We start from the raw sequence: 23,147 nt of genomic DNA, 5'->3' as shown, positions 1-23,147 counted from the left end.
AAAGCTGAAAGTATTTTTGTGTGATGTCTGAGTTTTAGATTGTGCTCTGATCTCTCTTATCTTTTGTTGTGTTCAACAGGACTTATAGATGCTCTGTACCTCAGGGCACAATCCTGCTGGGTACTGATGTCCCAGTTCAGCGAAGCACTCAAGCATGTGTTTAAAGTTGTGTGGAACTTTCAATGGAAATTGAGAGCATTCGGCACTGCACAAGAGACATTGAGTGCCTCTCAGAATCAAGCCCTACAGCATTGTAATTGTAATACACTGTAATATTTCACAGCATTAGCGCCAGGTTCTACTGCATTATAAAATTCCAAGAGAAAAATATAAAGCCAGGTGGTGGTTTTTAGCATCAGTGCTTTCCAATGGGCTAGAAAAATAAAACAATTCTATGGAAGACAAGAGTAGTATTATCATTGTCATTTTAATAATGAGAGACCCTTCAAAGCAATGGTAGAAAACATATTGTGCCTTTCCACCTGTAAAAAATATAATCAGTATTGTCCATTAAGTCTACATTTCTCTGAAGTCAAAGCAGCAATGAAATACAGGCCACAATGGAATATACATTTCTCCAGCTGCTGGAAAATTATAGTAGGGCTAAAATGACTGCAAGTTCTCTCTCAAGAACTGCATTTCCTCTAGAAGCATATGAAGGAGGCAGTAGAGGGCAAAACACAACCTCCTTAGTGGCTTTCACTTTTTAAAAAATATATTAACATGATTTTAATTACAATGATGCGTGAAAAAGTGAAAACAGCATGCAGTATAATTTTGCAGCTCCACTGATTAGTACAGGTGAGCAATGGTAGTCTATCAAAATTACAGGAAGGAACTATAAACCTGACTCAGGACTGTTGTTCAGGAAGTCCTAATTCTTCCATAATTTCATTTTGAAAAATTATTTCAAATTTGGTTTAAAAAATTTAAGATTGTGTTTACAATGTAACCTCTTTTTTAAACATACACAACAATATTAAGTAAACTAATATAATCAAGAAAATATATTATTGTGGTGCTGAATTAAGGATGATTAGAACAAAAGAAATAAGTTACAATTGTTCACAAGAGTATAAAATATTATCATGGACTTACTACGAGTCAGCCTCGGTTGTCACACAATGTTTGTGACCAAGAATGCACTTGAGCTGTTGCATTTCAAAAAATTCCCTTACCTTTTACTTTACAAAGATCAGCCTGAATGCTCTCTTTCTTTAAGTCCCGCGGATTAATATTTGATGAAAGGCATAGTTCTTGTCAAATTAAAAACTGACTGACATGGAATGCTTACAAAATTCCGTTTCATTGTATCTCCGATTATTTCTGGCCAATTACATCCACATCTTATCAAAACATTTACAATAAAAGCAAACTTTCCATGTTTAGGATGCCTTATTTGTTTAAAATATGTTTCTTTCTATGATATAGATGCCATAATTGTTTATTCTTCTTGGTGATAAAAAAAAAAGCCCCTATGGGATAGGCTGGTAGCATTTCTACATGTTCTGTACATTATTTCTTTTAAAAGATATTTCTCTGATGCACTCTTCTTCTTGGTGTCATTAATGCTTCCTACTTTTCTCAGGAGCATCGAATTTTGATCCTTTTTTAAATTAAACAAATTGACTACAGAGTACAGTATATGAATCTTCCAAACCTAGTTTTGCTTAAATAACTTGCACTTTAGAATGTAAAGTAGCTTCCTACAGAGGAATAGGATTTGTAGACATATTAGATTATTATGGAATCCAACACAAAGACACTGACCCCAGATTGCCATTTTCCTAACATTTGATTTGTTTCTTGAGCTGGTACACCACATCTGATTGTCTATCTGAAACCTATTTTAATTTAACCGGTAGCATCTGTGTAAAAAAACATTTCATTTTATTTCCTGTCCCCTGGAACTGGTCATTCCACTCCATAATTAATCTGCATTGTTCTACATCCACAGTATGTTGTAAACACAGTCTTTGTGATGAAAATGGAGCTCATTTACAAAGCTGGTATTGATGCAGAACTAGTAATTAGATTTATAATGAAGCAAAATGGATGTTAAAGGTCTGTGCGGCATGAGACTATAGGTAAGTGAAGTAACATATAATCTCAATATTGTTAATTATTAATACCATCTTAAGTATTTTTTTAAATTGTAATACAACTGGAAATAGATTTTTAAAACCTATTATTCTTTTGTTTAAAATCTTTGTTTTATACTGATTTTTATGTCTTGCAACATATGATAACTGAGTATTATAGAAAAATGCATAACTACATGTTTTTAGTATACTCTGTCCTCCTTCAAGACCAAAATATTGTGTCCCAAAAGCTGATTACAGTATCCAAACCATAATGTATAATACACAGAAGCCTGGATTCATTTTGAAGCTTGCACTGGAATGGTATTCCTATGGTCTATTTTCCTATGTATGTAAGAATATAACCATCTGAGCCCTTTACAACTAGCTGCTTACTTTACATAATATGGAAACCGGAGCACGTGTTCATGGATAATAGTTATCTTTCTCATAGGGAAAATATATTTATTTACATTCCCTCTTCTATAATTTGATGAGAACTCTCAGAGGAGTGGGTGACCTAAAATAATTTCACATGTAAAGGATTACATCTCCTAATGCCTCTAGATGTGCTGTCATCTATATTTTCCTCTTTTATGCTTTAGAAATATGATATTAAAGAAATAGTGTACATCTTCCCACAAAAGTTTTTTCACTTTTTTTTTTTCAAGATCTACTTCTAGCTGTACAGTTTTCTGGACTTCATCTTAATTTGATTATTTTCCCAAGGTACTAGTGTCTCTGTTGTGCAATCTAAAATAAATATTAAGACTTTGGTAACAGAACATGGTTTATTTCATAAAGGGATACACAAGGTTTTCAATGTATTCAGCCACGAATTGCATTAAATCAATTATTTTAGTTTTATTCAAATTCTTTTGATTGAAATTAGTGTGTATACATTTGCCTACCATGTCAAGTAAATCTCACTTTGTGTCATTTTAAAACAATGGCTTTTAAACTTGTGCTATCAATTTCCTCCCCCAAAATGTATTAGTGACAGCTATTCCATCTTATAGAATAATGAAGATCTTAAGATTTGCTCTTCGATTGAGTCAAAAGTGTAACATATCATAATATAACAGCATTTAGAAGGAGAAACCAGTGCAGATATCTGAAAAAAATTTCTGCTCAGCACCAACTGCTCTATGAAAAATTCAAATTTCGGTGGTTTTTTTAAACAATCCTGGGTAGACAACCATAGAGAACAAGACATTATCATGGAATTTACATTTATATGGATATGTTAGAAAAAATGATTTATACACAGAAGATACGTTAGAAAAGAAATCTTCTTAAATTATTTGTTTTAGTTTGAAATACACACTATTTAATCCAGAAAAACTGGCTTTTATGTGCACTGTTGTTGGTGAATAAAGATTATTTTCCATGTATGTCAAAATAGATGCAGGATTTCATTAAAAATGGAAAACACGGGTTTATTTTAACTTTCTGCCTGATTGGCCCAAGAACTTCTGCCTGTTCTGCCTCAACATTCTAGAGGTGAGTGTGGGACTGCACCTGTGTTTTGGCAAACCTATTTAGTTTGATTATCATCCTGAATTAAGGAATAAAAGTCTATCGATTTAACCAATGATTTGAAATCAAATGAACATTTGCTTGTGGTTGGTCTATGCAAAAAACAAATCACTCTTTTGTACATAAACACAGCAAGTCATTATTCCTCCCCTTCAAAAGAAAAAAAAAAGGCCACTGTGACATTGGTATCAGAGCTAGAATTCTGTGAATGCTAGTCGACAGAAAGCTCTTTTGGCATTTTATTGTTCTATTTATATTACTAATGCTACATATCATACATATTGGAGCATCTGACAAATTTGAAACAGTTGTGGGATAGACAGTAGCCATTTGAGTTAGCCTGTGACATGCCTTCTTGGGAACACATGTGATGCCACAAGAAGGTGGGTCTATCGTTTTAAGCTGGTAGTTAAGAAGACTGTAAAGCCAGCAAAATAATGCTTTAACTGCAGAGGGAGTGAAAAAAAAGAAGTGATCACAGAAACTTATCTAAGAATTTTATTTATAATCTTTGTGCACACATGGCTGATGCTGATGACGCTACCAGTGACATAAATAAACTCAAGCAAAAGATGTAAGCAAGTGGATATATGTAAAGGCTTCTTTGGGCAGTGCTGCAAATTTGGACATCGACCAAGAGAATTATTTGTGTCCCTTGCAATTTCGATGAAGAGCACAAAGGGGATAATTAGACCAGGACGCTTCGCATCGCTCTTTCCATCTTGCGCACATGCATGCCCACCAAATGTGAAATGTTCGCCTTTTCCCCTCAAATGTGATGGTTGTTGAACTTATTTTTAGTGTCATTTGATAAGCCTCCCTGCTCACAGAGAGACATCCCACTGACCCAGCCACTGGTCATTGTCTATACCAGTTCACATCAAAGCAGGCGCGCTTTGTCAGGTTTCGACTCGAATATCCATTTTGCATCTGAAGTACAGTATCGAAAGTGACTGGATCATTTGAGCCTTTTTCTTCAGCTGCTGCCTCCTTCCTCCCCCACAGTGTTTCCGCTCACGCTAACATAATTTGGCATTGGCGACGTGACACGACGCTGGTTTTTCTAAAAAATTATAATACATACAGTGTCAATGTTTTGTGATGGCCAGTGCTCCTGTAAATTTAATTTGTAAATTGATGAAAGGAGGTCTTTTTCCACTGCTGAATCGTAGCCAATGCACAGTGCCCCCTCGAAAACCGAGCAATGCGCATACAGTAATAGGTCATTCAATGTCAAAAGGCATAAAAAAGATGAGCAAAATCTTCACAGGCTGCTGCTTGCTGTTGCTTTTAATTATATTAATTAAACTTTGAAATTCTCATGCAAAGAGAGTTGCTGGCTTGTGACGCTGAAGAGCCCTTGGAGATTTGTGGGGGGGGGGGAACCCCTGAGATACCAGCTTTGTGGCTATTGCTTTTTTCTAAATCTAAAAAAAATATACATAAGCCTAGAACTGCTAGGTATGTTTATAGATGATGATGTTTTATGCGCTACTGAACTCTGAATGCAGGAAAGGGGAAAAAACCACCAGCCTCAGTGTCCAAGGTCTTGACGCATCAGTCCCTCAAACTCTGCTCAAGATCTCTGGTTACAGGCTGTATTCCTGTAGAATAACGCTCTATTAATTTTCTTCCTGTCCTGGGTGCATAATGAAAGAAAGGTGTCTTCAAAAACTAAAGGGCAAAGTCTTGCTTGCTACCAATACCTTGAGGCACCCTGTCTACATTTTGTCATGCGTGTGCACTTTTCAGCGCTAGAATGACAAGATTTCCAGTCAGAAGGTTCCCGTAAGGCACAATGCGATGGGGGACTCAGAAGGATTTTGTGATCTGACATAGCTGTAAGGCAATGAACTTTTGCATTTGCTTAGCCTAGTGGGAATTTTTACCCTCCGCCTATGGCTAATAGTCCCTATTTAAGTAACAATTGCCATCTTTGCATCTGAGAGACTTTGCATCTCTACTGCGTCCTGGGAATTTGCAGTCCTTTTAAAATCAAAACAAAGCAAAATGATCTTTGGTCGTTTTTTTTTCCTCCCCCTGCACATGCGTACTGGATTTTCTATCAAAGTCTAAGCATGCAGGTCAATGCTTTTCTTTTTGTCACTGTTGCAAATCATGGAGTACGGTTGTAATGTAGTAGAACACAAGAGCTTGGTGCAATAACACTGGCTTGGGGAAGAGTGAAACGGAAAACTCTTCTGAGCTAAGAGGCTCAAGCTGATCGAAGAAATTCTGGAACATGCTCAGTTGTCATTGGTTGCTTAAAGAAAGGCAGTGTGGAAGTTTTTCGGCCTCGTATCCTCTTAGCCTCCTTTACTGAGTCTGAACGCGGGTAAAGTTAACACATCGGCCCTGAAGGAAAAAACAAAGAGATAATAATTTTAATTGGTGAGTGAAGTAATAAATACAAAGTAAGGATTCTTGAATACCAGTGCTAATGTGTCACATACAATTACTTAAATGCGTATGCCTTTGGAAATAATATGCATAAACAAATATGTTAAAACTTAAGATGGAAATCATCCAGAGCACTCCATCACATTTAGTGTACAGATTTATTATATACTTTCCTTATTAAGAGCAATGAGAAGATAAGTGTCATGTTTTGGATCCTCCAGAGGTCACTGCTAAGGAAGATTTAACACATCTTCAAGTTCTGAATAATTGCTAGACACAAAAACAAACTCAACTTTGTTGTTCTGTTTTAAACACAATAAAATTAGATTATGTTCAAAGTTGGAGATTTTCCCTGTAACAGACAACATATTTCCCATTAAACTTGCTCCAATTAAACATGACTGCTAGTAAAGCATTGATGTTGTGTGGCTGATGCAGGTCCAGTAATTTTATTAAAAATAACCAGAGTTGCACATCTACAGGCTTTTGTACCAAACTGAAACTGTTCCCCGTACTGTTTGGTTTATATGGATCTGAGAATATCATACTTAAACACAATGGGCCAAATCTTTCTTGGTGTAGCTCTACTGACTTTAGGGGGGTTTAAATCAGGGATGAATTTCGTCCAAAAGTCATTCATCTTGTTGGGAGGGGAGCACTAGAAGAGACTAGTTATTTCCACAAGCTTGAAATAGAAAATAATTTTTACTTAAGGCCCTGGCCAGACAGCGTATTGATGGCCACTTGTCAGCTGTGTTGTACTCTTTCCAGAAGGAGCTCCCTTTAAAGATGTCTCACTTGCAAAGAAGCAACACCTCCTTTTCCAGGACGGAAAAGTGAAAGTTATACTGAAGCTTAGTTCAGAATTCTGTTATGGACAGTCCTAGTATTCTCTGAAAATGGATACAGTGTCATTAACATCTGCTAGTTAGGCTACGCCCATATTACAGCCTATTTCGGCATAACTTATGTAGATCAGGGGGGTGAATAAACCACCCCGAGTGAGATAAGTTACACCGATGTAAGCGCTCGTGTGCACAGCGCTATGTCAGCCATCAGCATAGCTTCTGCTGTTCCCGTCGGCATAGAGCGTCTTTACCAGATGTATTTCAGGGGCACAGCTGCATTCGTACAGCTGCAGTACGGTACGTGTAGACATGGCTTAAGTCATAGCATTGGTTGAATAGTTCATCTCTAGGTCCTCCACTAGTGAAAGGTTCCTCCCCACCCACCTCCAGATACTGTTGGGTATGGCTGTGTAATATAAAATCATGGTCTGGTTCCTCAATCATAGAATCATAGAAGATTATGGTTGGAAGAGACCTCAGGATGTCATCTAGTCCAACCCTCTGCTCAAAGCAGGATCAATCCCCAACTAAATCATCCCAGCCAGGGCTTTGTCAAGCCTGACCTTAAAAACCTGGAAGGAAGGAGATTCCACCACCTCCCTAGGTAAACCATTCCAGTGCTTCACCACCCTCCTAGTGAAAAAGTTTTTCCTAATATCCAACCTAAACCTCCCCCACTGCAACTTGAGACCATTACTCCCTGTTCTGTCATCTGCCACCACTGAGAACAGTCTAGATCCATCCTCTTTAGAATCCCCTTTCAGGTAGTTGAAAGCAGCTATCAAATCCCCCCTCATTCTTCTCTTCTGCAGACTAAATAATCCCAGTTCCCTCAGCCTCTCCTCACAAATCATGTGCTCCAGCCCCCTAATCATTTTTGTTGCCCTAATCAGAATTCAATGCAATGTGTGGCTTTCCAGCAGGCACCAGTACTTATGCGTTTGCCATAGTGCGTCTCCTTTGCCATAAAGCAGCCAGATTGGATACCCATTTTCATTTTAGAGTGCTGAGCAAACTCCCCCCACCTCTCTTACAGATTAACCACAACTTTATTTTTATAATGATCTTGTATAAAAGGATATTTGCACACTCAGAGGGAGATTTTCAAAAGTATCAAAGTAATTAGGAGCACAAGTTTCACTGAGTTTCATTAACTCATGCTCTCAAATCCCTTAGGCCTTTCAAAAATTGTTTTAGTTAATAGATGCTTTTAAGCTTTTTGCGGGGAGGGGGAAGAAATCAGGGACCTTGTCTTCTTAACTGTCTGTATCACTCAGCACATTTTAGAGATATCTAAATTCCTAAAATACTACTAATAAATGATGCACTTGAATTCATTTAAAGGAGACATTTAAAAGTAAATCATAGGTAAAATGAGCTAGTTTTTGAGTAAACCAGTATTTGATCCTTTTTAAAAAACGATTTGTTGGCACTATTACTGTTTCTTTCTTTTTTTTTCTCTTTCTTTTTTCTTTTTTTTTTTTAACAGTAGGCACTGGGTCCTCAGGAAAATCAGGCCAAAGCTCCATGTTTAATTCATTTATTTTATAACTTTTTTGATGAAAATACTTCTAACAAAAGGGTACTTGGGTACGACGTACAGTAACTTAACTGGTAGTATTATTTGGCACCATTCAAGCAAGCCTAAACAGATGTCAGACTTTGAGTGGTATGTGAGGAGGCAGTGTTCTCCAGATCAACTGGAAGAATAAATATACAGTGCAGCATAAACCAAGGGAGTCTTTTTTTCATAATGCTTTTCTAATGAGTCTATGTCCTATTTTTCTTGTGTTAAATATAACAAAGTGAATGCAAGGTTGGATTACCTGCTACAATGTTGATTATAAATGCAGAGAAGATGGAGAGAAGATAAAGTGTGCAAGCGTTAAAATATTCCATTGAAGGTAGAAGAGAAAAGGCACCGTACATTTTCACATCTTGCGCCATAATTAAAAAAAAATTAACTAGAACAAAATGAGTGCTGTAGTATCGCATTTCTTGAGCATAAGGCTCAAAAGCTCTAGGCAAATTCCCATAACAAAGCTACCCCTAAAGAAACAATAAAAGCAAGGAAGTTCACATCAAAGTGGAATGTGGTATGTGAAAAATAGACAACAATAAAACATTTGCAGAAATGAGTTCTTAGGCGAGCCCCAGTGCACCTTAGGTGAAGAGAAGCATGTTGGCATTTACCCTTCACCTCGAAATTCTTGCTTTTGATTGTTTTGTGTCATAGCCTTATAGTTCTTTAGATATATTTACTGGTGCAAGAATGTATATGAATTTTGGATAAATACTTAGATAACTTTTCCTTTAGCGTGCAGATTTGAATGTAGTCAGGGAGGGACAGTTCTTGGTCAGTCTTTAAAACGCATGTTAGTGCACCAACATTTTACTTAAGGACTAAAATGACTATCAGTAAAATATGCTACTCTAGGTCTTCCTGCACAGAGTCAATGAGACCTTGCGAACACTTTGCTTAGCACTAAAAAAAAAAAAAAACAACAAAAAAAAAGGCATTTATGAGCTTTAACACTTCTAAATACAAAACAACTCCTTAGTTATAAGGAAAGACGCACTATCTAGCCATATAAGAGACTTCAAAATGTGGACCATGTGCAACAAATCTGGTAAACTACATCCTCCTGCACCAGCCAAAATCATAACATACTATGAGGAGTAATTTTGGCAGAGGGCAACTTGTGTTTCTATCTCTGTTCTCACTGGGATCCCACCAGAAAAGTGGCTGCTGAGACTTCTGATCCTCCACCCCACCCATCCCCAGGTAAGTGGAGTTGTGGCAGCTTTGCAACCTGATCTACTGTTGGCCATCCATGCCACTTTTTATATCATACTGGAGGTGTGCTTGGTTTCTTATTTGTTTAAAAAATACTTCCGATTATTATGAAAGCAAAACAGTGTTGAAACAGAGCTAATTTTGTAATTAAAAAACATGGAACATCTTAAATTCTGACCATGGACTAGACGGCAAGAACAAAATAATAACTGGTGTGATTTGGTGAAATAATTTTATATGGACAAATTTTTTGTAAATACATGTTTATAATCAGAATAAAGTTACAACTCCAAACACAGCAATTACAACTTTCACTAACGCAGTACAAAGGATACTGCCATAACAGTGGCTATGATTAATGTTTTTCTCAAAGAACACCACAAACATTTTATTTTATCATTATAATTATGGTCACGTTACTTTTAATTTGGGTTTATTTTCATGACCTTTTAAGATAAAACACTGGTTTCATATAAAGCTTTTTTAATTTACTGAAATTAAGAAAAAATTAAGCATTTGTTTGGTTTTTAACAACACAATTTATGCAAACTTCTTGCCAACTGCCTTTCAAAAATGGCTAAAATATTGTCTGAAAAGCCCATTGCTAAGATTTATAAAAAAAAATTATTACTTTTAAATTTACCTCATACTTCTAGGATGAGAAAACTGGGAATTTTGGATCCATATGGTTCAACCAGAACATTTCCCCCAAAGTTATTTTCAAGTATTTTTAAAGAAAATTTAACAAAGGAAATAAGATGGGCTTAAGAAACTATTTGTTTACAGTGTCACAGACTTACAGTGAAAGAATGGCTGTAGAGAGAGAAAGTGTCCTAAGAAGACAGAGTCTCATATTCTCCTCTGTGACACAGCCCAGAAGGAAGCAGTATGTAACAGAATGAGATCAGACTTCAAATCCCTGTGTGTGAGTAACAACAGCCTAACCATTTTTTCTTGCCCACAGGAACTTTGCAGACCACACGAAAGGACATGTGGTGTAGGTGCAGGAAAGGGCTTCCAAGCTCTTCGTAAGAGTACTGAGATCCCCCTTAGCTCCTCAGGCTCAAGTCTACACCTTGAATCATCTTGGAGGCTACAGAGTACTGAATGCAACTCCCTCCAGAGTCAACCAACCCAGCTACTGAGTTAGCCAAAAGTGCTCAAGTACTCCCCTTCTTATGGGGCTGAGAACTCTGGCCAATATTTTCTCACGCGGATATTGAAAGTTATGGATTTTAGTGCCTAACTTTTGAAAAGTTTGGTCTCTGCCTACACAGCCAAGCTATCCCTGGAGTTAAGGCACGAGCTGATTCTCAGTCTTTATCTATGAACCCACATCTAGTAGCTTAGACTATCACCACGCCACCATGCTAGCTGGTGTATTTTATGTATTGTCAGGTACTTGCACCTGGAGTTGTAACTTCCATTATTTATTTGCCTGCATGTTTATTCTTCTTTTCTTATCGAAAAAGTGGCAGATGAGAGTTCTTAAATGGAAAAAAATATATAATAAGCAATCTTTTGTGAAGAATCTGATACTGACACAAGACAGCTGAAATCAGGATGTTGGAAAAGACAGTGAAAGTGCTAATTACTTTGAAGGTCAGGAATGTTATACTGTCCTTAATGTAACTGCAAATACTCCATGCCAACACTGTACAGAACAAGTTTCATGTTTAGGTAATAGAATGTGACAAGGAGTGCATCTTTATAATGCCCACACACTAAGAGCACATTAAAAGGTACTGTATGAAGCCAATGTAAGTGGCCTGTTGTAATTAAACAGTTTAACATGCAATGTTTTATTGTACATACATTATAGATTACTGCTATTTGTCGATAAAATAGGAATGCTAGTAAAGCTCCTTCTTGATCTTGTTTGCGAGTTTAATACATTTACATAATTGTTTCCACTGAATGCTGCCTTAAATATAATACAGATGAGGAGGAGAAAAAAGCAAATTCTTAAAAGTAATTGCAACATGCAGATTATCATGACTTTCCCCGCTATTTAGATATGTTAAAATTGCCACAGAAATGGCCAAAACATCAGTGGAATAGTCTTAGCTTCCAAAGATGTTTAACAAATTGATACTAATCCTGGGCTGCAATCCTGCAGTTTGCTGCACCCACACAAAGCCCTTCAGACATCAGTGGTGCTCCATGTACAGTGAATAGCAGGGACTGGGGCTATATTTTATTCCTCTCCTTTACACATCAGCCCTCCTCATCAGACAGGGAAGACAGACAATGACATTGTCCCCTGATAAGGATGCAGAACTATCAGTTGAGGGATTAGGCCACTGAGGGTCACCTGATCGGTGTGCCTGCAATCAGGGCCACACTTGAAAGGCTAGTTTTCTGAAAACAGTTTTCCCTTCTTTCTTTTTTCCACCTGGCTAGCAAACAACTTCTCCCCCTTTATTCTGCTACCAGGATATCCAGGCCCACGGCTAGCACTTCGATATGATAACGGGTACCACAATAATCTTCTATTACTTTTTTCCTATTTAGGCAAGTTGAAATTACTACTGAAATGTATTTTTTATTTTTACAGGAAAATATAAGCCATTTTGACGTTATAATTTTAAATCACAAAAGGAAAACATACAAAAAAGAGGCTCAATCATTTAGATAATTCTTATAGTTGCAATGGAAGCAAGGAATTAAAAGGAAATGACCTAAGAGTAAATAGATCACTTATATAAACACACTCAGTTAAAAGCTAGGTTTTGAATACGTGTACTACCGTGTGCATTTTTTTAAGGATGATGGAATCCTTCAAACTCATACTTAAGCAAGCACTTTAACTTGCAGGTTTGCAGTACTGGGTGTATAGTTTACAAATCCTGCCTCGCTTTCACCAGCATGGAAGTTCCCTTGAGAGTGGGACTAGTTCTGTTTCACTGTACTAGGATTGGTGGGATTTGAGGATCATGGCAAGGTGCCCGGTTCTGTAGTAGCTGAGCAATGAGCTTTGTGGTGGATGAAGGGATCTGACCTATTATTTATTATGGCCTCATATCCTTCGCTTTTAGTTGTCCTTCACCCTTCTGAGGTTCTAGGGCCAGGCAGACTGTAGTAACTTCCAGGATGTAGTAGCCAGATTTAAAAAGGGGTCTTATTAATGAGTCCGGGTAACCCATCAGCTAGAAAAATGTCATTGCTACGATATGATAGGTACATATATCATGTAATATTTAAACATTATCAGGTATCCAATCTGAAAAAAATCATAAATAGAAACATAACTCGAAGAAACATACTCTAATTTTGACCAAAAATGGCAGAAAGCTTCTAAATACAATTGCTAATGCCACTATGTACTCAGAATAGTACTGTTTTGGGATGTTTGGGAAATATTTAGCTGTAAGTGATATATTTTATGCATTTTCCCGTACTTTTTGGCCTTCGGTTAAAGCAAACGTTCTTTAGTAACATGATTGTTTGAGTGTGTTTGTACCCTGTAATGCATCAAAATATTTGTCATTTGTAGAATGGACTGACTTGAGAAATGTTTTTCTGTCTAGTTTATATTTTATGAATATTGGCTACTGTCCAATGATCCCTGCACCGGCAACTGATGTTTAATATATTGTACACTGGGGGAAGGCAACCTATGGCACGCGTGCTGAAGGCGGCATATGAGCTGATTTTCAGTGGCACTCCCACTGCTCAGGTCCTGACCACCAGTCCAGGAGGGCTCTGCATTTTAATTTAATTTTAAATGAAGCTTCTTAAACATTTTAAAAACCTTATTTACTTTACATATAACAATAGTTTAGTTATATATTTAGACTTCTAGAAAGAGACCTTCTAAAAACGTTAAAATCTATTACTGGCATGCAAACCCTTAAATTAGAGTGAATAAATGAAGACTTGGCACACCACTTCTGAAAGGTTGCCGACCCCTGGTGTACACCATGATGAAATGTTTTCAGGAAACATTCCACTCTTTGGGTCAATACTGGACCTATGTCGTGCATGATGAAATAATTTACTGTAAAGCCCAGTTGATTCAACACAGATTTGACAATGACCACCCTGAGATGGGAGGCATGTATTGTGTAATGAACGTCATGGATATATAGGCAGCGTGATGCAGGAAAATGGGTTTGAAGACATCCTTCCAGAAGGCAAAAATCTATGGCAATTCATTCATCAGCCATGCTCTAAAAGGGAAAGCATATAAGCATGGCATTAGAACCCATAAGCTTAGGAATGAGGCAATGACTCACTTGAAATAAATGGCACTAGGCCATTCCATAAACAATGATGTGCTCCCAAAAGATGAGTAAAGATGCAGTTTGCAGAAAGCTTGAACATGCACTGAAGTATTTGAAGATGTGCATACAGAGAAAACAGAGTGGAAGCACAGAATGCTCGGGCAGACTTCTTGACAGCACCCAATCATTCCACCAGCCCATGGACACTTGTGTTACCTAAGAAAAGAATTGTGCAGATACATTTCTGTTCTGGGAAAACTACATAATGGATTTCTCCCACCCAACTACTGATAGATTATGTAGCAGTAAAGAGAGACAATTACAAGTCCATGGAGCTTGAGATATTTTGCAGAGATGATTCCACTTGACTTCCAGTGTGGCCATGTGAATTATGCTAGATGGGGTTGTATAAACATAGCAAAAGATAGACTTCTAGAGGAGCAGAATCCAGATATGTATCATGCCCTCATTGATAGGGAGCAGTGTCCTGGACTGCCAGACCTTTCCATGGTGTATGGTATGACATGACTATCAAGCAGTCTCTCAACAAGGACTATGGGAAGAGCCATCATATTTGCATAAAAGATAAAGCTCTGACCAAGTATCTGACTGCACATTTTAAGGCAGCTGTCACAGCTAACAAAACAAATGTGTGGAATGCAGCATTCAGCAACAGATATCCACAAAGAAGCTACCACAAAGTATATGGCAGCAGATGAAAGTGCTGTCCAAGATATTATAAAAGTTGAGATGTAAAGTATGACGAACCCTTTTAGCACTGAACCCGGAACAAGCTCAGACAACAAACAATCACTCGTGAACCTTGAAACGTCCACTGTGGACCCACCTGAAACTGCAGGAAGTTTGTGCATTATGAGAGAAAATGGCACACAATAAGCAAAGCAGTTTCTAAGCAGTAGACTGCAAAGGAGTGAGGTAGACCCCTTTGATCCCATAAAAGGGTATAATCTCAAATCATTTGGAAATCTCAACAGAACAATCAAACAAAAGATGCACACAGCACAAGCAATAACTATTGATCATCACATATTCAGCAGACAGACAATTATTGGCTAGTCCAGAGATGCTGATATCCAGGGTCTGATGAAGTATAAATTGGCACCTGTCCCACTTTCCCACTTTGACTTGGATGGATCTCTAAGGAAGACCCAAAAGAGCAACACACTGTCTTGGCTGGAGAAAAATCTGTCAATAGTTGAGCTATCAGCATCTGAGGAGCCAACATTAGCTATTATTGACCTCATGGTGCTTCGGCAGATGGTGAGTACTGATACTGCCAAGTACAAAACTTTTGGGGACCTGCTTGATCAGATGATGAACATTTATCCTTGGACTATCTTGGACTACCCCCACAGCTCAAATACTGCATGGGACTCTGGTTGCTCCATCTCAGAAAGATACATTAGAGATGGAAAAGATACAGAGAAAGGTAACAAAAATGACTAGGGATATGGAACAGTTTCCATATGAGGAAAGATTAAAAAGACTGGGACTGTTCAGCTCACCAAAGAGATAATTAAGGTGGGATATGTTATACACTATCTGGTTGGCCAAAGACATAAGTATAACCATGTGTTCTTATGTAACCTCTGCCTATAACTATGAGCTGCTGAATGTCTAATGCAACACCCTTCGGTATATATATACTGCTTACAAATCTTAAAAAATTTTATATATATAAAAAAAATGGGGGCTAAATATTTCCCAAACTTTCCAGAACAATACTATTTTGAATACACAGTTGCATTGTGGATTTAGACTGTTCTCAGTGGTACCAGATGACAGAACAAGAAGCAGTGGTCTCAAGTTGCAGTGGGGGAGGTTTAGGTTAGATATTAGGAAAAACTATTTCACTAGGAGGGTGGTGAAGCACTGGAATGGGTTACCTAGGGAGGTGGTGGAATCTCCTTCCTTAGAGGTTTTTAAGGTCAGGTTTGACAAAGCCCTGGCTGGGATGATTTAGTTGGGGATTGGTCCTGCTTTGAGCAGGGGGTTGGACTAGATGATCTCCTGAGGTCCCTTCCAACCCTGATATTCTATGATTATCAATTGTATTTAGAAGTTTTCTACCAATTTTGGTCAACATTAAACTATGTTTCTATGAATTATGGCCCTTTTTGTGATTTTAGAATTTTTTTGGATTGGGTGCCTGATAATGTTTAAACATTACACAATACAGAAAAACTATACCACTTCCAGCATCTTCATCCACCCTAGTGGTGACTACCAGATACCTGTCTAACATGTGGCAGCAATGAAATTTTTCTAGCTGATAGGTTGCTCCTCAGTGCCCAAAATGGGCCAGGGCCAGTAGATTAAAGACAAAGCTGTCTTTGGAGGAAGGTTCCCCCCATGTTCTCATGTGCAGATCTCAGCTAGATATTTAGGTGGGGCACCGGAGACTAGATTGACTATTTGCACGACTCCTTTCATCAGAGGACTCAAAACACCCTATAAATATTAACTATCAAAACAGCCCTGTGCTGCCAATATTAAATATTAATAAATCATAAAAAGTACAATGTCCTATAGATGGGCAAACTGAAGCATAGAGAAGGTAAGAATCTGATTTTCAGAGATGCTGAGCTCCTGTAACTCTAAATGGAGTCAAATGGGGAGTTGCAGGTGCTCACCAGCTCTGAAAATCAGGTCTTAAATTATTTACCCAATGTCACACAGTGAGTGTGAGTTGGTTAAGTGAAAAGAACCCAGGAGTCTTGGTTGCAGCTCCCTGGCTCCTGCTCTAAATCAGCAGACATGCTCCCTTATGTAACAGGGTGGTGATATTTATTAGATAATTAAAATAAGACATCAGAATATTAAATTATTGTTCTGACCAATTTGAACTTTGGTTAAAGTGTATCAAACGTAAGTTATTTTTGGCATCCAGTAGTAAAGCCTGCTTGCAGGACGAACCTAATAACATAGATGAATTATCATCACAGCCATGTTACTGCTGCCAGCCCATGTGGTGGCTTAATGTTTCACTCATGTCCCTGTACTCAATTAAACAATCAATACAACCAATTTGAATTCAGATGTATTATGCCTTGTAAATCATTGGGTCATAAACCTTAACAATACCAACATGTAGTCAGTATAAAACTGAACTAAATGAGTGTCTTAGGGCTACAGTAATTAAAAAGTGAGTTATGCAAGCACTCCATGATTTTCCAACAAGAGCTGGGAGTCGCTTGGATGCACTGGATTCAACATTTTTAAAAAAGAATGAGAACTGTTTTGTGGATGAATTGTAATTCCTGTAGGAAGTACAGAACAGAATATGCTGAACATTTTTTTAAAAAGGGGGTGGGGAGAGAGAGAGAGAGAGAGAGAGCCAGGAATAGTTTCACGCAGACAGCAGTAATGATCATTTTATGTCACTTCGAGATCATTCACTATATTTGAATAACTTAAAATAATGTTTTTTCTTAGCTGACTGGGCAATGTGGAAGTGAATGTCCTTGGCACACATTGCTTTCAAAGGGAACGGATGAATGTGTCAAAGTGCAAAATAGGGGAGGGCCGCTCAGAGGATTCAGGGGACCTGGGGTCTTCCTGCTGCCGAATTGCCGCCGAAGACCTGGCACTTCGGCAGCAGGTCCTAGAGCAGAAGGACCCTCCTGCCGCCAAAAACCTGGAGCAGAAGATGCTCTGGGGGCCCGGAGCGAGTGAAGGACCCCGCTCCAGGGGCCCCGAAAAACTCTCATGGGGGCCCCTGCGGGGCCCAGGACAAATTGTCCCACTTGCCTTCCCCACGAGGTGCCAATGCAAAAAAGGCCAAAGAATGTCTATTGTTGAAATGGCCATGTTCCTTTTCCTGTGTGACCTACAGAAGAGCTGCTACACTGGAACAATGCAAGCAATATATTAGGGAGAAATGTCTTGTGGAGTGAACTGTGTTAGAAGCCTGGAACTCAAGTAATCTGTTGACTCTAACGATAAAGGATAAATTGTGTGTGTGTGTGTGTGTGTGTGTGTGTGTGTGTGTGTGTGTGTGTGTGTGTGTGTGGTGGACAAATGTTCTTTGATCCCAAAGACTCATAACAATCCTATTGAGCATTTATATAAGACTTCTTTGGCCAAATTCACAGTGGAGGAACAGGATGCAACTCCATTGCCTTCAGTTGAGTTGTGCCCACATACATCATTGGTGCATTAGGCCCTATCTTCCCAAAATGCTGTACATTAGCGCTAGGCACTCTTGATTTATGTACATATGTATCATACTAAATACACGGTGGGAAGGAGGGAGGGAAGGACACTAAGAATTTCTTGAAACAGAAAGAAATGTCTAACTTTGAGACACCTGAAAATGTTTTTGATGGTCAAACTGAGAAGATGGTATGGTTGATAAAACACCTTGTCTGGATGTCTTTGAGAGAGACACATGGTCAGTGTCTTTGGGGGACTCTGAAATCCGCAGATTTGGGGAATCTCATAATCTCATTCAAGTGACAGTACCTTACCCTCTGGACTCTGGGGGAATCCCTTGATTTATCCAAGCCACAAATAGACCAATGTGGACGTCAGCTCATTGCCACCGGAGATGTGAGATTGAGGATTCCTGCTATATCCCCCTCCCTCGTGTGCTTTCCTTTCCCTATTTTTTCCTTCCTTTTCTTATTCTTATTTGTTAGCTTCTGTCTAATCAATTTCAAGCCTGACTATCTTTGGAAGTGAAAGAACTCCGTGATTTGAGACCATTGCTATAACCAGCATGACAGCTAAGGCAGAGTAATCAGTTCTCCCCAGAGCGAAGGAGGGTTAGTGGGAATGGTCTCAGCATACCAGCCAGATGGCCTTCCAGACCAGGAAACCAGCAGGGTCCTGAGGTTAAAGCACACCTGACTGTAACCCACCGGGCGGTGCCCTGTATCTTGCCTGCTACACACAAATCAAGCAAGCACCAAGGAGACAGATGTTTCTCCTTTCCTATCTTTTCTCATTTCCCCTTGTGCTTGCCTTTGTCATATTACAATAAACCTCACAATAAAAACTAATAAGCTAAAATCTAAGAGAAGATGGACTTTTTTTCCCCTCTCCAAGAAATGCTTTCAGTACCTGCAAGTGACTTTTTCATTTAACATCTTCCCCTGTGAAGGACTTCACTGAATGGAAATGAAAGGAAGGAACACTATCCTGAAATCAATAATTATTTAACTTGTGAATACCAAATATCTTATGTTTTCTGTGCTGCTTTTCTTTATTGGGTGTTTTACAAATATTTCAAAAGGTATCTACAATGTGGTTGCAACAGTAAAAACAAGCAAGAATCTCTTTATACAAAACCCTGCACCCACAGCTGGCTGTTTAATGTTATTACAAGGGTTCCAATAATTTTTTTTTGTCTGTTACCCTTTATAACGCTACCATCCTACAAGCACAGTTGTGCTGACAGCCCCACACTCCTTTTTAGCACTGCAGAAAGCTGAATGCAGCAATTACACTCAACTCTGAATAGGGTTTTAAATCATTCTCTTACTATTTACATAGCTGGACTCTCCTGCCTAGTCATATTGTCTTAAGAAATACTCCCTACCCACCATCTCTGAATATTTTTTCTTCTCTATGTTTCGCTTCACTTGCAATATTCTCCAGTAATTCAAAAGGAGGGGTGGGGATGTGGGCATAAATCTGGAGAATCATGGAAGCTGGAGATGGAATAGATTATGTTATCCATCCCTCTTCCAGTGCTGAACTGTATATTCTCAAGCGCTCTGTCACACAACTGTACATTGTCCTTTGTGCATCTGATTTTGCTGCTTTAATACACTGAGCTACTGTCAGTCACCGTCCGAAAATGTTCCCTGTTCATTACTGAATGGTTCAGCATGCCGTTTATATCTTATGTGAACAATTTCATTCTTCAAGCAGCTTCACTTATTGAATTCTTTGTTACTGTTGTTTTCCACAATAGATTTTTTTTTAAATTATTACTATGCCATACAATATGTCAGCTGTTTTCTACCAGCCTGGCTCATTTAGGTCCTGACCCTCCTGCTGATGTCAATGTCCAAACCCTAACTGATTTCAGTGGGAGCAAGATAGGACCCGTAAACTCTCAAGTCCAAATTCAACCTTCTTGCCCAGTTCAGTGGGAGCTGAGGACGCTGGGCATTTTGTAGGAGGTATTTGGAACCCAGGACGATCATACCTGGGGTACACTATGCTAGGATCTGTGGATTAAAGCACAGCTGCTGACACCCATTACCTGTGTGAGCTCTCCAAGCCAATTCCTCAAAGACCATCTAACCATGAGAAATGTCAGTAAAAATAAAAGAAAATATTTTGGAATATTACTCTTTTTAAATCAGCTTTTTAGATTTGTCTCTTATATAAACCCTATTCTCACACTGTTATTGTAGTTCTTCATCTACTGGCCTTTCTGTTAAGCCTGAGTTCCAAAACCTGAAAAAGCAGTCTCTCTCTATAGCTCTTCCATAGGTCCCCTGGGATCATTGGTGCAATGCTGATTTTCAGCAGCTGAGAACCTGGATCCCCTACATTTTAATTTTTTTGAACATTGTCCATATCAATCAAACAGCACTTGGCCTCAGTTTCACTTTCTGTCGGGTATCACAATTGGGAAGGTCAAATCCATGTTAGCCACTTCCAAAATCTAGCTCTTTTCAAGAGGGTCTGGGTTGTTTAGGTCTTTCCTTGGGGGAAAGACTTGAAATACAATGGCTGGGGAGCTTTTTGCCTCTGGCAGGGAGATCCACACTGGGAGTCCAGTCAGCTGCTGTGCTTTCAGTGGGGAGCAGGGAGCTGGGACCTGGTAGGCAGCAGGGCTCCCGGAGGAGAGGGGGGCAGCCCAAACTGGGAGGCTGGTAGAGTTATTACATCAGTGTAGTAGAGCACTTACATCGGTGGGAGCAAGGCTGTTGTGTAGACACTGACACAGTTAGGTTGACATAAGCTGCCTTATATCGACCTAACTCCGTGGTGCAGATCAAGCTCCTGACTGATAACAGGACAAGAGTGAGTGCTGATGTATCTGTTTCAGGTTAAGTACCAGACCCCAAATGTGTTGCAGCATTTAGAAACTGACATCACTGATTTCCTCTCTCACTGTAGCCAACAAAAGCAACACCAGTCAGAGCCTGGTCTATGGGGCATTAACATTCTACTGGCATTAACATTCTTGTGCTCTGTGCTAGCTTCCTGCACTGGATGTATTTCACCGCTGTAACTGTTATAATATTACACTCACCTCGTAAATCTCTGGTGAGAAGCTGGAGCATACAACTGGAGTTCAGTTTATAGTTTTTTAAAAACACCGATAGCTGATTGATATATTTACTTTGGAGAGGGGGTTACCGAACATCCATGTTCTGTATAGCTGTAAACAGTGTTTAAAGTTTTAAATTGGTGTTCCTTTCTGTATCTCTCACTGTCTTATGCATTCTCTAGCTAATAAAGAGGTTCAAATAATCCCACTGTCAAGGGCTGACAAAGTGGGAACATCATATAATCCTGTTTTGTAGTTTTGTTGATAAAAAACAATATACTGCACTACCCAGGTTTTAGTGTTAACATTACCACTCTTGCAGATGCATATTGCTACAAATATCTGTTATAGCTGAAGCTCAACTGTTTAACATACATTGTAGTATTCAGTTTCCAATCTCTGTATATGTTTTATTATTACACACAAGACAATCCACCATACGTTCATTCAGTTCTATACCTGCCAGCTGTTATTTCTGACTACAGATACACTCTAATTAGGCACTCATGCAACTTACAAGAAAGAAAGAACGAACGAACGAACGAACGAACTAATTTGAAGACCTGATCAGGCCCTGAATGATATTCAGAGTCCATGAACCATTATACTCTGATGGATATTTAGTACCTGGGGAACAGTGTTTTGCAGTATTCTGCAGTATTTTCAGACTAACACAGCAATGAGTTCCCAGTATTATTGCCGCTATAGAAAGTTGGCATGAGTACTATTTTCTGAAGCTGAATATGTACTAAAGAAACTGTTGATAACGTTTCTTTTTTAACTATCCCTTTCTTTAAAAATTAATTATTGGCTGAAATGTCACCAAGCATGATAAGATAAGATCAAAATAAGTTTAAAGGCAACTGCGGAAAAGAGGTTACTGAGGAAAACAGAAAGGAACATAAACTCTGGCAAGTATAAAAGTATAATTAGGTAGGCCAAAAAATAATTTGAAGAGCAACTAGCAGAAGACACAAAAACTAACAGGAATTATTATTTTTTTAGCCTGCCAAAGCAGAAAGCCTGCTAAAAATTCAGTGGGACTACTGGACAATCAGTGCCAAAGGAGCCATGAAGGAAGACAAGGAAGTTGCGAAGAAGCTAAATGAAGTCTTTGCATTGGTATTCTCTGCTGAGGATGTGAAAAAGAGTCCCACACCTAAGCCATTCTTTTTAGGTGACAAAGCTGAGGAACTGTCCCAGATTGAGGTGTCAGTAAAGGAGGTTTTGGAACAAACTGATAAATTAAACAGTAATAAGTCACAAGGAACAGATGGTATTCACCCAAGAGTTCTGGAGCAACTCAAATATGAAATTGCAGAACTACCAACTGTGGTATGTAACCTATCACCTAAACCAGCCTCTGTATCAGATGACTGGCAGATGGCTAATATGATGCCAAATTTTGAAGCACCTGGTACTGGCCAGTGTTGGAAGACAGGATATTGGGTGAAATGAACCATTGGTGTGACCCAGTATGGCCGTTCCTGCATTATGATGTTACTTAACGGCTGTTGGGGAGAATAGGACTGTTGGACTTGAATCTCCACTGCCTTCCACCTTGTAAAGTCATTTAGGCCCTGATTCAGCAGTTCTGCACAGATCTTGAACATGTGCTTAAGTTCCACTGAATTCAGTGTGACATACAGATGTGTCTAAAATTAAGCATGTGCTTATATGCTGTACAAAGTGAGTGGGTGGGGGTAAAATCCCAGCATTCTCATCCGGTTGTATTTTATGCCCACTTTGCACAGATGTAAAGGATCAAATCTGGTGCAAGGCAGTGGGGAACACTGGCAGCTTTTGGAAAATGCTATTAACAGCATTTCCACGACACTAATAATGCATATTTTGTAACTGGACATATGGACATTTCAACATTGTTGCTGCCCTGTATAAAACCCTCATGTACACATTTGTCAGTGGTTTAACCTTGTGAACACCAGGACAGAAAAGGCTTTATAGTTTGATATACCACACAGCACCAAACTTACAGCCTTT

The 23,147-nt window shown here is 38.7% G+C and overlaps 1 protein-coding gene across 2 annotated transcripts in view; it reads right to left on the bottom strand.

The window, feature by feature from the left end:
- Positions 1-2,858: 2,858 nt before the first annotated feature.
- Positions 2,859-23,147, bottom strand: part of ANTXR2 (ANTXR cell adhesion molecule 2) — a 166,498-nt gene continuing 146,209 nt past the window's right edge. For both annotated transcript variants that reach the window (XM_030565101.1, XM_030565102.1), the window contains one exon: positions 2,859-5,975. In XM_030565101.1, the coding sequence (XP_030420961.1) occupies positions 5,937-5,975 (39 nt within the window). In that variant the 3' untranslated portion in view covers positions 2,859-5,936. The remainder of the gene's footprint in view (positions 5,976-23,147) is intronic.

Source organism: Gopherus evgoodei, chromosome 5 (assembly GCF_007399415.2).
Source record: "Gopherus evgoodei ecotype Sinaloan lineage chromosome 5, rGopEvg1_v1.p, whole genome shotgun sequence".
Lineage (NCBI taxonomy): Eukaryota > Metazoa > Chordata > Testudines > Testudinidae > Gopherus > Gopherus evgoodei.
This window is presented reverse-complemented; position numbering and strand designations above follow the sequence as displayed.